The 15716-nt window shown below is 43.1% G+C and overlaps 1 protein-coding gene across 6 annotated transcripts in view; it reads left to right on the top strand.

The window, feature by feature from the left end:
• The window catches only part of TTC7A (tetratricopeptide repeat domain 7A), a 171010-nt gene that overhangs the window by 4125 nt on the left and 151169 nt on the right, over positions 1 to 15716 (top strand). For 5 of the 6 annotated variants that reach the window (XR_009747200.1, XR_009747199.1, XM_061475309.1 and 2 more), the window contains exons 3-4: positions 415 to 583; positions 15499 to 15629. Coding sequence is in view for 4 of the 6 variants with exons in the window: in XM_061475309.1 (XP_061331293.1) it covers positions 415 to 583; positions 15499 to 15629 (300 nt within the window). In the remaining 2 variants the exon portion in view is untranslated. Of the gene's footprint in view, positions 1 to 414; positions 584 to 1299; positions 1357 to 15498; positions 15630 to 15716 lie in introns of those variants that run through there. The other variant, XM_061475313.1, reaches the window with a different exon arrangement.

Below are 15716 nucleotides of genomic sequence, written 5' to 3' on the forward strand. Positions count from 1 at the left end.
TTAAATATACAGTGGAAAGGGGAGCACTTGACTACAAAATGATGCCTTCTGCCTAGCTTAAAAGCGGGGGAATTTCTTGATGTGTATATAGCTAGTTCTGACAATGCCAGGCTTTTATGTGCTACCTGTGGCTGGTGAATCGATAGAGTAGTTCATATGAAACCAGAGAGGTGGCTTGCAAGATGTGTGTTTGCAAACTGAGCTTCAGAGTAGTTGCCTGACCTTTATTGCTTGCTGTTCTCATGAGCATAGCCCTAAGCTCTCCACTTAAATCCTTCCTGTTCTGGCCTACTCCAGCAGTGTTGAGAGGAAGGCATTACAAATCTGCTTGATTTGTTCTGAAGTACCTCATTCTTGTGTTGTCTGGTATTTTACCATGTAAACACTCTTTTCCTTTTCCCCACTCTCTTTCAGCCTAAGTATATGACAGAAGCTATGCTGATCATAGGAAAGCTTCATTATGTGGAGGGATGCTACAGAGATGCCATCAGCATGTATGCAAGAGCAGGAATTGATGACCTCTCAACAAAAGATGAACCTCTGTACATGCTGCGTTTGGTAACTGAGGCCTTTGTTATCAAAGGTAAAAGACCACGTGTGTATTGGAAATGTGCTGTGTTTAGATTGAAATTGAAGGTGGTTTCTGATTTGGTTGGAGCAGAAGTAGGGCAATGTTGAATGCTTTAGAAAATCCTACTGTGTGTGGTTTGTAGTTTAAACTCAAAGGCATTGTGGAGTCTTAGTCCATGGTTTTTAAACTTGTCTGGCTTGTAAAGAAAAGCTTGAAATTGGAAATCTTGTGGTAACTGTTGACTGTAAGTCAGCAACACACTTGAGCTTGTGGGAAAATCTAAATCAGGAGCCTATCAGAATTGGGGCCTATCCTTTATATTTGGAAGAGTTCATCTATTTGATAATCTTTATGACTTCTGCGAATAAAGCAAGAATGGTGTTTCCAAGTTTTAAACTCTGGGCTAACAGAATATGTGCTTTCAAAGCAGGTAGTATATTTTTGCAGTGCATATCACACAGTACCAGACCTTATGTGCAAACAGGAATCTCTCCTCCCCCTTGTAATTCTACAGACATTGCAGTGTTTGAGAGATCCTAGTAAAAGCTGCCTCTATGGGTAGTGAAATTGAGTTTCCATTTTGAGTGGGGGTGGAAAGGAAAACCCTAGTCATTTTTTTTTGCCTGGGGGGAAAAAAGATCAGTAATCTTCTCCTTCATTTGCTTTCAGTTCCTTTATAAATGTTGCTCAAGTACTGCTACCTATCTACTGCTTTCTACTCTTTTCAGCATGTCCACCAGCTATTTAGGTGAATGAGAGCTCTGATGATCAGATACCTTCAACTGGTATGTAAAAGAGTGAAACCCAAAATCAACCCAAAATACTGTTTGACTAGGCTGCTAGTTTTGCTGATAATAATTTGGGTGTTTCATGATCTCACACAATCATTCAGCTCTTTTAAAAACCTGTTAGCGCTGCTTTGCTTGCTTTGATTTTTGTTTTCTGTGGCACTGGTTGAATCTGCTTCATTAATGAGCTTCTGTGGAGCAAGGCTAATTTACTTGTAGCTCACACTAACATTTGCACGGTGCGGAGGAGCAAGTAACTGCTAGTGCATTCATAGCAGTGCATTTTAGAGTACCTGTTGGTGCACTCCAGAGTCTGAAGGAGATGCACTGTCTTCGCTAGGAACTGCAGAAAGCCCTTGGTGAGGTGTGAATACAATGATAAGGTATGCATGATCACTGATGGAATAACACTGTTCCTGTGAGGTCTCTTCTATGCTGTTGGCTGCCTCATTTGTATATGGAGATACCGGGGGTGGAGGTGTTTGCCTCAGAGGACCAGGCTGTAATTTCTTTCTCCTGCGTGTTTTAGCATGGAATGTAACTATTGTGTTGTCCCTGTGTTTGTGGATAAACCGTAAGGAGCCCCTGCCATTGCAGAGCAACCTTAGTGCTCTTACTGTTCCACGGTTTGTATTCTCCGTGATGATTATTTTCAGATTAGTCAAGATCTCAAAGGTATAGTAAGTCACTCAATATGGTGTCAAAGTTTCTGACAGAGGAAAGTCAGGCAGAGTAGAGCTTGTCCAGCTGAGTTTGGAGAGGGTGCTCACTGCTAGCATCACTGTTCCCAAATGCCGTGTGCTCAGCCTTACAGTCTTGGAGAAATAAGCCCTTAAGTGTTAGAAATTTGTGCAGGTAACTATGGTAATACAAGTGTGGATTTACATTTTCATTTCAAAACGTGTCTGTCCAGGCTACAGCTTGCAGGGCAAGTAACAGCACACAGTTGAATCATTTAAAATTCATTTATGCTGAAGCTTTTTCTTATTGATCCATACAATATTACTGCCTTTGGTTGAACTACTGGTTGCTTACACAAGCTGAAACCTTCTTTGAAGATGCTCTTGAACGTCGCTGTTAGTAAAATTTTTGCAGGGATTGTTTAGGCAGCAATCCAGGAAAGCTACAGTCCAGGCTTTATTTCAAGGCAGAGCTTAGGTTCTCCACTTAATTGCTTATTCCCATTTTCAGTAATGGAAGAAAGCAGTTGGTTTAATACAATATCCCTGTTCATCCAGAATTAAACACCAGAACTTTGTATCACTTATAGTATAAACCTGAAACAACCTTGGTTTTGTGTAGCTAGTACTGCTGCATTGTGTGTACGTGAAGAATGGCAGTAGGTTCTCAAACACTCGGGGTTATGCTGGAGAGGTCATGGAAGAAAGAAAAGTGAAACCAGAGGTACTAACACTTTTACTGTGAAGAAGAGCTCTCTACAGATGAAGTCGGTGATAGAAATGAGATGTGAACCAGCAAAACTGAGTTTGCTTTTAAGCTCCACAGTACTGAAGGTTGGATATTGAGCTAAATCTCTGGGGTCTTCCTCTGAAGGGCCATAGCATGTAATAGGTTCATCTTATGGTAAGAAGCAATGAGCGTTTGCACCCTTGTAATTGGACTGCAGAAGGAAAAGTTTCTTGCTTGTCCTGCTCAGCAGACTTCCACCCATGGTCAGTAGCAAGCAGTAAGTGTTGAGGTTCTTTACAAATGGAGGAATTTGAGCAGTAGACAAGTCACAGGAGAAATGGCAGAGGGCAAGGCTGTTCCAGTTTCTCGACTGACTGCTTCTGCTTGTTTCTAAATCCCTGCATTGAGAAGAGAGGAGAAGTTCTGTGTGTGCTGTAAGTAGAGCTGTGACGACAGTTTGATTTGTCATTATGACTAATCTTAACCTCTGTAGTTAGTTAATAGGTGATTGGTCTGTACTCGTCTCCTTCCTCATCATCTTCTGTGAAGTTAATTCCTTAAAACCTCTGCTCGGTTCACAGTACTCGGCAATCTCTGATGCAAGCAGTACTGTTGGTTGCATAAAACAGTGAGTCTGGCGTGGAGGAGCTCCCTGTGTCCACCATGTCATCTGTCAGGCCAGGCAGTAGTCTTCCTCCATCTGGAGTGGGGTAGCCTGGAGATACATAGCTATCTAAATCTGTGCAGTGATGACAGGGTTGCAGATGGTATCTGTCTGGTTTTCTAGTGAGTTAAAGCTTTAATACTCCCACTGCTTCTTTTTGTCAAAGAATCATAGAATAGTTAGGGTTGGAAAGGACCTTAAGATCATCAAGTTCCAACCCCCCTCCCATGGGCAGGGACACCTCACACTAAACCATCTCACCCAAGGCTCTGTCCAGCCTGGCCTTGAACACCTCCAGGGATGGAGCATTCACAACTTCCTTGGGCAACCCATTCCAGTGCCTCACCACCCTCACAGGAAAGAATTTCCTCCTTATATCCAATGTAAACTTCCCCTGTTTAAGTTTTAACCTGTTACCCCTTGTCCTACCACTACAGTCCCTAATGAAGAGTCCCTCTCCAGCATCCCTATAGGCCCCCTTCAGATACTGGAAGCTGCTCTGAGGTCTCCACGCAGCCTTCTCTTCTCCAGGCTGAACAGCCCCAACTTCCTCAGCCTGTCTTCATACAAGAGGTGCTCCAGTCCCCTGATCGTCCTCGTGGCCTCCTCTGGACTTGTTCCAACAGTTCCATGTCCTTTTTATGTTGAGGAGACCAGAACTGCACACAATGCTCCAGGTGAGGTCTCATAAGAGCAAAGGGGGAGGATCACCTCCTTTGACCTGCTGGTCACACTCCTTTTGATGCAGCCCAGGATACGGCTGGCTTTCTGGGCTGCGAGCACACACTGGCGGCTTCCACGCAGTTGAGGAACCTCCTGGATTGCTTGTGCCGGGCTGTACCCTCCTTCCAACAGATGTCAGGGTGGTTGAAGTCTCCCATGAGAACAAGGGCCTGCGAGCGTGAGGCTGTTCCCATCTGTCTATAGAGTGCTTCACCCACAGGTTCTCCTTGATCAGGCGGTCTGTGACATATCCCCTCAGTAATGTCTCCCATCGCTGTTCTCCCTTTAACCCTGACCCACAAACTCTCTGTGGACTGCTCACCTGTCCCCAGGCAGAGTTCCATACTCTCCAGCCTATCCCTAACATAAAGAGCAACTCCCTCTCCCTGCCTGTCTTTTCTAAAGAGCCTGTAACCTTCCATTCCAACACTCCAGTCATAGGAGCCATCCCACCATGTTTCTGTGATACCAATGATATCATATCCCTGCAGCTATGCACACATCTCTCATTCCTCTTGTTTATTCCCCATATTACAGGCATTTGTATAGAGGCATCTGAGCTGAGCTCCAGATGAAGCTGACTCATTGGCTAGAGCCAGCTTCATTTGGAGCTCGGCTCAGATGCCTCTGTAGTAGTTTGCCCTTTTCTACCAGTCCATCCTGCAGTGATGTTTGTGTTGTTGTTGGCCTTTTTTCAGCTCAGGGTGGGTTTAATTTGTGCAGCTCCAGTCTAAACTCTCTGTACAGTCAGAAGCTGGCCATTCTGGGGCGATTCGTCACCTCCTCAGGTGGTTTTTGACATGAAGTATAACAGTGTCGTACAATACAGCCTCCTCTTTTGTGACTGTGAGAGGAAGCTGCAGACTAACTTGTGGGTGTCTAAAGATGGGTGAGATGAGTCCCTTGTAAATTTGTTGCTAAAAGTGTATTTGATTGGTTTTTATTTGGTGGTGGTTTTGGTTTTTTGTTTTTTTTTTGGGGGGGGTTGCTTTTGTTCATTTTGTTTTCCTTCTGAACTTTAGAAAAGAGAATTGTTATATCAAAAGACTGCAGTGTGAGCTCAGCCTCTTTAGATTAGAGAAAAATCCATGTGGAAGAGAGCAAGGTAATGCCACCTGTAAGAAGCTTTGATCATAGTCTGCGTTTTGTTCTAACAAACGTTTCCTTGTACTTCTGTGACTTGAGTCTTTGTTAGTTCAGTGGCTCAGAGCAATCTTTATTTTGTTCTTAAATCCATTTAAAGCCATTTAAGATCTGTAGTGTAACACTAGCAGAAAAACCTGTTAAGATCATGGGACAAACTCTGCTGGATTGAGACCCTAGTCTTTAGAGCCCTCCTAAGAGCTGTGAATGCTATTGCTGAAAGCAAAACCCTAAATCCACCATGTGAAGGTTTTTCCTGAGCTTGATAAACAGCCTGAAGCCTGCACCCAGGGTTCTGGGTTCAGTCCAGTTTATGTTTTTTTAGGAGGGTTTTGGTTCATTTTTAGGACAGGTGACTGAGCTCATGTGTTTTCCTGTTTCTTTTGTGATTGTATCTTTCAAAACTCTAATGATAAGGACGTCACTATTGCTTGAAGTAAATTGTTCTGCTTGCTCCCCGTGTGAAATCTTTGTCTTGGGCTTGTAATGCTGGAAGTGGTTGTTTGGAGGTTCTGCTGGTGTACTGAAAGGAAAATGCTGATATCACACAGAGATAATGAACAGATAAACCTGACTGACCTTAAGTGGTTTGAGCACTGGCTGCCTGCTTGGTTTTAGTCATGATTTTAAACTGACCAACCGAAGCCTCAAAATTTGATTAATCTACTTGAAACTTCCTTTATGCTTGTGCCACTTCATTAATTCTTACTTTGTTGGTTTGCAGAACTGTTAACAACTTGCAGGTTTGCATTCAGTAAACATACGTCTGGTATTAAAGTTGTTCGTACTAGCTAGTCAAAGCGTGTATCGCCCACTTGTTAATACACTTCATTGGAGTCTTTCATTTTGGTATCTGCTTGTGTGTGATTTTTCTAATACGGTTTTCTATGTGATGGTTGATTTCCTAGGTGAGATTTGTGCTCAGCTGCACTTCTTTGGAAATGAGAATAAAGTATGCAGTTAAAAGATAGCTTTATTTCAAAACTAAGTTCTGATAAATCTATTTTTTCCTCTTCTTTAAAGAATTTGATTAGCAATTCTTTTCAGTTAAATCAGTTTCACTTGCTCAGTGTTTCTGGTAAGTGTTAAAGCTGCTAAGTTTCTTGTCATGTGTGCATTTTTTTAATGTATAGAATTAAATGGGATAAATAAGCTTTCCCGATTGGTTTGATTTAGTCAAAACTTTGTTGGTTCATCACCTCTGAAAAGCTAATCACTGAACTAAATTATTGGAGAGAACTTGAAAGATGGGGATTGGTTTTGTCCTCCCTGAAAGAGAGCATCTCTGTTTTAAGGACTAATTTAAGTATTTCATCAAACTTGTATTTTGGATCCTAAGGTAGTTACTTTAACTAAATGCTACTGATCCCATAGTGCAAAGGTATATTCCATTAGAGTAATGCTAATGGCTTAGTGTGTGTTATGGGCTTAACTTAAGCAGCCATACTTTGAAATAGAGTCCTGAAAGCAGAGTTTCCAGTTAGCTTCTCTGGGATGAGATTTTTGTCCACATAGCTTATGGTAAGTGAAATGACAGTAGCAAGACTATTGGGTGGACTGGAATGCATACTGTGTGGAATCGGCAGCAGTTTGAACAATTTCAAGTACAGATAAATGAGTTTGGAAGCATTGTGTAGCTTTGCAGGGTCGTAATTGATTTCATTTTGTTTTCTTTGGAACATGAAACTTTTAACTTCTTTTTGCAGGAAGCATTTTTAATTGAGGTCATGTTTTATGAACCTGTTAACAGGCTGTGTGTGCGCTTTGTGAGCCTGCTCCTCACTTCAGAGAGCATAACATTTTGCAAGGTGCGTTATCCTTTTTCCAGATGTGTGTTTGGAATACCTCCTGCCTCCTGGATGCCAAAATCCCCTCCCTGGGGTTATGCATACTTTTGTGCTTGGGATCTTTTCTACGGGCTGGATTTTAAGGCTTCTTGAAGTTCTCTAAGAAAACTTCGCTATAATACCAAGAAAGAGATAGTGTGAGGGGATCTTACTGTGTAAGGATATACCTTGTCTTGTCAACTGGGACAAGTGTAGGAAATGGATTAATGGAAGGTTGATGGTGTTTTATTCCGTGTTCACATAAGTAATTTTATTTATTTATCCTCTGGGCATTAAGGGGGGGGGATGGGGAGAAGTGAAAGCATGTTGTAGTTCCACGTCAAGATAAAGATGGTCTATTTCTGTATTATTGTTCAGAATAATAATTCTGACTTGATTACATGGAAAATAGCTACATGGAAAATATCCAGATCTGCTAGGAGTGAAAAAAGAGGGAACCCAGCTCTTCCTCCCTTCCTTCAGCACAACAGAGCCTCCCTTCCAAAAGCTGAGTTTTCATTGTGCCTGCATTGCTAGTACTGACCGGCATGAGGGCAACATGCAATCACGTACCCATTTAGCAGAAATGGGCAATAGGTAAAAAGGGGCAGAGAAGAAAACCCTTAAGAGCCTGAACTCTCTTTATCTCTCCCCATTAGTTTCATCATCAATTATGATGTTGTTTAGGCACAGCTGACATCATGGCATGCTTACTGTAGGTTTTTACTCAAGAGTCTAAATCTTTTCTATCCTAATAATCCTGTTTATACCAGGAGGGTTGTTATTTTAAAGGGTGCTGAATTCCCTGGGGTCCCGGTTCACCCCTGTCTGGAACCTGCCCACCTTGGAAGCAATAAAGATGGCTGAGGCGCTTAAACATCTTGCAGTGTTAGGAGGGTAGCTAAGTCTTTTCCAAAGACAACACCAGCATTCTTACAGTCTTTAGGAAAGTTTCTTGATTGTGAAGAGCCACAATTATGCTGGACACAAAGCTAAGATGAGAAAAACATAGGTTTGGGTGAAAATTGAGGGCAGAAATTACCTAAACCTTTGCTTTCACTTTTTTCATACAACGATATTGATCTTGGGCGATAATGGGCTTTGTGAGGATAATTGACACTGTGTTAGCCTTGTAGCTGTGTTAACCTGTGTGTTGTTTTTGAGATGATACACTGTCCTCCTATTCCTTATCGTCTGTTTCTTCTACTGGCAGCGACTGAGTGAGGCTACTTTCAACTTCTCAGCTTCTGCTGTGACCAAGTAGAAGTGCAATGGAAGAAGAAATGCGTTTGCCTTTTTCTAAGGGTCTGTCAGGGGCAGGGCACAAATTCTTTTGTTGGAATCCTTCTCTGATGACTAAAAAGGGGTCAGATTCATCTTTCTGAGCATGGAGATCTGTGGGGAAATGGGTTCCTTTAAACAGAGCCTACATAGTAAAACTAGTTTTCTGCCTGGCTATTGGAAGAACTGAGTCCCAGCCACAAGGATGTATGATGCAATGCAGCGTTAAAACTAACTGAGGGTGATTTTGTTGGCAGAACCCGTTTTCACTTTTGCTTGATAAAAGCTGCATCTTTTAAATGTTAATCCCCATCAGAAAGGCACTTTGTTCTCTACCTGCTATGCACTTCAAAGTGCTGGTTTTCACAGTTCTGACAGCTGGACAGGAAGCATGCTGTTGATTCATGTTGGCATCGCAGTACCTGTCTGGTAGGTGAAAGCCCCAGTTTGTAGGGGCTGATGTCTTGATAAAAGGGCCTAGTGTTAGTACATCTTATCTGGGTTTTCACAACAGAAATTGGAGAGTTTGGAGTAGCTCTTATGTTATAACAGTGATTACTTAGAAACTCCCATGTTGGTGAATTGTGTGCTTCGTTGCCAGTGCTTTCTGGCTTGAATGTGAAAGGGTTGTCAAGCCCAGCCTTGGCATTCTTGGTGTACATTTAGGCTTTGCTGTTGCACTCCATGGGCTCTTCTCTGCTGTTGGATCAGACAGTTTACTTCTTTTCCTCTGTGCATTTTGGAAATAGTTTATTTAGCCCAATCTGCTCTGCACAGAAGCAGCATGGGAGCGACTTTAGGTTTATGAGGAGAGTTAGCTGCAGGCCACTGAATGTAAGTAACTGGAGTTTGGAAAGTGGAAGAAGAGAATAACGTAGTGTTCTTTTTGTTGATGTGATTGGGTTTCTGTGATAGTAAAGTGTTGTTAGTCTTCCACTCCTTTCTCCACACAATTGCAGGTACTCTTAGCATGTGTGCAAACAGCATATGAGGTTTGCTCTGCAGTTGCACGATAGTACAGATGCTTCTAACTTAGCTTAAGGAGTTTGCTGTATTCTGGTTCAATAAGGAAATACACCAAGAACTACTTAGCAGCAAAGTGGGACCCAGAAGCACACAAAGGGCTGTAGGATGTCATTAATGGGGTTAGTGTTATAAACACAAGATTTGTGAATAGAATCTTTGCAATACTTTGTAATGAGATGGTGAGTGACCATGGAAAAGCTCTGTACCACACCAGAGATCACTGGTTATCTGTTGGCAAAATGCTTAGAGAAGTTGTCAAAGATGAATTATGCCTCTTGCTTTTACAAAGCATCGAGTGTTCTGAATTTGCAGGCCTTTCTGTGGTGACAGATGGCTGTCAGTAGCATGCTACCTAGAAGGTATCTCTGACAAAATAAGCACATAAATATATAGTAAACACACTGTAAAGCAGTGTGTATGTAACTATATGGTTGTGCATGGTCCTGAATCTATTTTGTTTTTACTCATAGGAGTATATCAAAATGTTTGGAGATCACCATATTAACATTAAACCTGAGGCTCAAAGATTTGCCATTAAGCTTAAGAGCAGTCAATTGACAGGCAGCTGGTCTTGATATGCTCAGGAAAATGAGCATCTTTGGGTTAAGGTTGCTGATTTCCGCTGTGCGGTAAGATGCGCAGCGTGATGCAGAGCCCACACAGCGTTGATCAGGGGTAGGGGACTGAGGCTGCATCTCAGAGAGTGCTTACTACCATCTGGTTCACAGCCACTCAAGTCAAAAGGCTGCCCCTTTAACAGTCAGCTTTAGCTGTAATGACAAGTGTAACCAGGTAGAGTTCTGAACTTAAAAGTAATTGGAGTAACGTTGTTGGCATTGGTTTATTGCATCTAGGGGAAGGCTGGGAGTAGGGGTCTTGAGTTCTGCTTTGCTGCAACTTCAAAGGAGCCTTGCACAAGTTACATAAATTTTCAGGCTCTGTTCCCATTTTAGGGACAGAAAGGCCTTCGGGTAATTTTATTTAAGGTTACTGGAATTTTCTGCCTTTGAGACTCTTACATGAAAAATATCTCCAAATTATGGCAGATTGGTGTGAGTATATGATAATCCTGTACAATAAGAAGCAATGATGAAAGATGTTTCTCCACCTAAGTTCTTCCTCTTCGCCATTCATGTGGTGCAGTATGAATGAATATGTTCAGAAACAAAGGCTTGTAGGCCTTTCTTATCCCTCTTCTTCTGTTTGCATTCCACATAAATCCTGCTGCAAAATCATAATTGCTGCGGAGATGGATGTCAAGACCCATGATGTGGATTATTTAAACCGCTGTGAATTGTGGCAGAAATAACTTGTAGTGCTGGGTCTTGCCTATGTCAACCTAATCCTGGCTGCTGCTTTGGCTTGTTGCTTTCTAAGACGTTGTAATGTGATAGTTTGATTGAGGGCTGCGCTCTTAAATTCAAGCTTTAGCTGAGGGGCCAGGCTGGTCGTAATGCCATCTCTAAAATGGTTTGGTTGTGCTTTTGGATTTTACCTTTGAAAAATGGTTAGTATTCTGCTGATCTTTGATTAGTCAGCTAGTCTGAAAAATAGCCTTGTTTCAATGCTAACAGATTCTTTTTAGAGCCATGCTCCTGAACTAGGCGTTAAGGCCATGTGCTAGAGATGAAGTGCACCCTCCCCTTGGGGACACCTACCCGGAGTGATGTGTTTTTTGCCATGGAGTGAGAATGTGCACACAACCAGTTTCCTTGCAGCAGTTGCCTTACTTATCTTCCTGTTGCTAGAGTAAAACGATTGCATGCACTTAGCTTAGCAGCACACTGGCCAGGGTGGGCTGTCTGGGTGGCACAAGAGCATAGGTGCTGTAACCTTGCTCTGGAGACTGGGGCTGATGCTTTTGATAGTGCTGCAAGTTCCAGCTTAAGATGTCTTTTGCTTCAAGTTGCCATAGCTGTGTTCAGTGTGGGTGTAGCACCTGGACACAACGCAGCTTGGTGTGGTTTTGTGTTTCTTTGATTTCTTCCTTAGGTTGCCAGCTAGCTCTGATGCTCCTGGGTTATAGGGCTTTAGCAGCTGCAGGCTATCACTTGTTGGTGAAAGTAGCGTGCTGCTGTTGACCCTGGATTGTTGCACCTATGAACTCACCATTCCCCAGCTGTGCAAGTTTCTGCAAATACAGGAGGCTTGAGGTCTGGGTAAAAAAGGAGAATGAAGAGAACCTGTGAGTGGATTGGTATATTCCTCCTACTTGGAAGCAGGACTGCTGCTATTTGATGAACTAGTTCATTAACAGAGGAAAAGAAGGTGCCACCTTAGTCTTATTTTCTCCCTGGTGGTTGTGCAATCTCCATTTATATGCTGAGGCTTTCAAGACCAGGCTGGGTAATGCCCTGAGCTGGCCCTGCTTTAAACAGGATGGTGGACCATGGATCTCCTAGGATCCCTTCCAGCATGAATTTTTGTCTCATTTATCTTGCTGAGACCTGATACTGCGTGTCCGTGTGCACATTTGTGTTCCAGTTCTGGTAATAGCATCGCCTCAGAGCACTGGAGCTACATGATGTGATGTCTTCCCTTTCCAAGGACTGAGTGAGATGGAAGTGGAAATAAGTCTTCATAAAACCTCTTCTTTCAGGTTTCCGTAAGTGCAAGCAGTGTGTTTCAGCTCTAGGAAGACCAAATTCAGTGACACTTCTTACAAACCTTATGGGTTTGTTTTTTTTCCTGACATAAATGCAGATTAGCTTTAGAAGGTGAGAAGAAGGGACAAAGATTATGGAGGAATCAAGAGCCAGAGGTTAATCTTTGGGAGAACCGGAGGAAGTGAATGGAAGCTCTATCTTTATGCAGGAAAGAAAAGCAGTGGTTCTATACATAGAAAGTTACTGCCTCTGAAGTGGGTAGAGAGAGTGTGTCCTTTTAAAAGGATAATCTGGAAGCATGTCTCTCTAAATCTTGAGCTTGGGCCACACTCCGTCAGAAATCTGCATCTTCACTACATAAAATGTTCTTATAGTATGTATGTATATATGTATGTATATATTTAAACTTGGGCACCCAATTCATATGAGGAAAATCTCAGCATAGCTGTAAGTTGCTATTATCTCACAATAACTGGTTGTGAAAAATAACCAAGTCCCCTTACCTTAACAAGTTATCAAGAAAACATACTGCTTTACGCTTTACTCGGAAGCTCATTCTGTCTTAGCAAGAGCAACACTTCCCTTGCTAAATCCAGTGTGGAAGTAGCATGCTCTTTCGTGGCTTTTGACATTTTGGGGAGTAGAGTTGAATTTAAAATGTATGTTGGGATGCAAAGTTTTTTCTGTGCTGCCAACTTGGGGATGGAGAGGAGTTAGGGGACTTGTGATCTCGGGAGTGGAGGGCTTGTAAATGGTGTTGCCCAACTGCACCTAAAGCAAATCTGTAATTGTTGGGGCTTTGCTCTGTGAGAACTGAACTGGTGCTTGCAAGAGTAGGGAACTTCTGTTGTTATTCTTCTGCTTTTCACTTGGTCTGCTGGGGTTGGAGTCTGCTTGCTCTAACTTCCATTTTCGTTGCATTTCTGTGGTAGGGAAGAATAGCTGTGTTTGGATTCTGTGGAAGATCTTGTATCTGATGACATCAGGTCAGTGCATATGGCAGTAGCAGAAAGAGCCATGACTAATGTCACACTATATGCCCTTTACAAGTAGAAAGAAGTGTGCAGTGTAGCACCCAATCTGTTTTAATACACCGTATATTGCTCTGTACTTAACAGTGGCAAGAACCCTTTTTGGAGGCATTCGTTCCCCTGCCTGTGATCAACCCCAGCTCTGTTTTCCTGACTGCACGGATGGGAACGCTTGTTGTCAGTGCTTGGTGCTGGCAAAGGCTACTTGCCTTCTTCCCCCACATCAGAGCTTAGAGATAGTAGCTTCTTGCAGTGGGCTGTAGCATGTATGTAAATGGCTTTTTATCAGCCCGTTCTCTGTGTGTGACATCTCCCACGATAACCACCCGCATACAGACTGTGCTGGGATGGTTCTTGCAGCTTGATTATATGCTGCATGTGTATGAATGTCAGTGGATTGTACTGGGTTTCTTTCAGGGCCCTCAGCACCACTTTGTACTTACGGGAATGGTGACTCTGCAATGCCACCACTTGTTAAAATTTATTTTAAATCGAGGGCAATGACTAGAAATTCAGAGTTAGATAAAACTGAGACAAAGACTCTAAGAAGAATACCTGTAGGCTGATTGTTCTGGCTTCAGCACCAGGTGGTTTCTTTCGCTGTATAGTCAATGTACTCTTTTCTCCTTCATTCCATCGTATCAGGAGTAACAGGAAATGGAAGCTTTGAAATAATAGCAAAGCAACTTCACAGATGGTCTAGAAGACAAAAATATTCTGTATGTTGGATGCTGTACAAGGTGTATGTGAGTAGAAAGGAGAGAACACAGAATGGGTGCTGGTTAAAAACAGCAAAATGGTCATCGTGCCTGTCCCCCCTACACTGTCAGTTTGGAGTAAATGCATTCCTCTTGCTCTGTTCTGGCCAGGATTTTCAAAGGTGAAAGGTACTGACGTGTGTTCCTTCAAGGTTTAAGTCCTTGAGGGAATGTGCTGTGCGCTTTGACTTGAGAGAGGAGCGAGGAGCCACCTTCTGAGCTCGCACCAATGTGGCATCTTCTCAGGCCACTGAACTGACTGCTCGTGTCTGCCTAAAATGTACAGTGTGAGACAGGGGAACTGTCCTAGAAGAGTAACCAAGGGGACAAAACACAAACATTGAACATGAGAAGTAAACAAAGCTAAGACTGCCTAGGAACCACATCCTCCAGCATCAGTGCTTATCCCGCATCATTCATCATGAGGAAACCTGGCTCCCCATTGCTGCCTCATAGCAGCTTGCTGTCAGGCTCCTGAAGTGAACTGTGCTGTGGTGTTGTGCCCCCCATGATTCTGGGGCCAGGAAAGCGTGGCTCCTGGTACATGCCATGGCTCCTCACATGGAGCAAAATCCTTTGCCATATGCTGCAGCAGTCTCAATCACTTCCTTGGAGGGGCTGTCCCCACAGCTGAGCTCTCATCTTTTGTTACCTCTGTGGATCTGTTGGGAGCACTCGGATTCTGTGTTACATCGTGTACATTTTTCACTGGTATTAGGGAATGTTGTTACTGGGAAGCATGTGCTGAACTCCTTACAACCTGTGTGGGGCTACTTGAGCATCAGTGCAGGTGCAGAAGACCTGCATTGCCAAGCAGTCATGTACCGTAGAGATCCAGTGCAGCATATGTATAGACATGGATCAGAGTGAAATGGGTATGTGGATGTGTAGCCTCTCCACATAGATTCAGAGGTATAAAGGATGCCATAGTGTGGTGCCAGACAAGGATCTGGTAATTTTTTGAAGGATTTCCGTGTGGGACAGTAGTTGTGGGTCTTCAATTGACCTTGGTTTTGTTTGGAAGTTGGGTTGGATGATGATGATGCCAGAAAGAATTTTAGTAGTAAAAACCCCAGGGCTTTGTAATTTCTTTGGAAAAGGGAGTGATCTTGTGGTTAAGGCTCTCTTGTGCCTTGCCAAGAGCTTGCTGTGTGTCCATGTGCAGTGTGCATGTGCTAGGATTTTCCAAGTGGAGCCTCAAATTCTCTGACTTTGCTTTGGGATCATTTTCCAGTTTTTTGTTTTGGATTATTTTTTTTTTCCTCCCCTCAAAACTGCTGTTTATTGAAAGCTTCACTTGGAGTAATGGATGCTTAGAAATTATCCAATCTAGTGCCAGGGTATTTCTTCAACACAAGGGCTGTTTCAGCACCCAAAGCCTATAGGTGTCTTTAGAAATATAGGCCTTAATTTCCCTGCTTGCTCATCCCTACCAGAGCAACTGTAAATCCTTTCTTCATAAAGCATCTGGCACTGTGTTAGAGAAGCATGATAAAATTGCCTTGCATGTGTAGGAATTACATTTCCCCAGGCATCTTTTCCTGAAAGTCCCTAAAACAAGGGGGAAACCCACCTATGGAAAAGCTTTCCTATCAGATAGTAAATGAAGGAATAGCACGGCCGTGCTGCTGTTGATGGGCTCTGGTTAAAGAAGGTGTTACCATTTTGCAGGTCTGTCGCTGGAGCGCTCAACCAACTCGATTGCCTCGCGTGCTCGGCTGTGTGAAAGGGAGGAGGAGGTCATGGCTTGCTTTGAGACAGCGTGTGTCGTTGCCCAGGTGTACTTGCAGGAGCTTGAAAAGGTGAGAAGAAGTGTGTAAGAAGGGTGTTAACTGGTGGTCTGGGTGGAATTTTGGGGTTGTGGCAGCAAAAACGATGGGGAAATGCGA

Source organism: Pezoporus flaviventris, unplaced genomic scaffold (assembly GCF_033815535.1).
Source record: "Pezoporus flaviventris isolate CSIRO_AGI_PZ_B2104156 unplaced genomic scaffold, CSIRO_AGI_Pfla_v1 ptg000083l, whole genome shotgun sequence".
NCBI classification, from domain to species: Eukaryota; Metazoa; Chordata; class Aves; order Psittaciformes; family Psittacidae; genus Pezoporus; species Pezoporus flaviventris.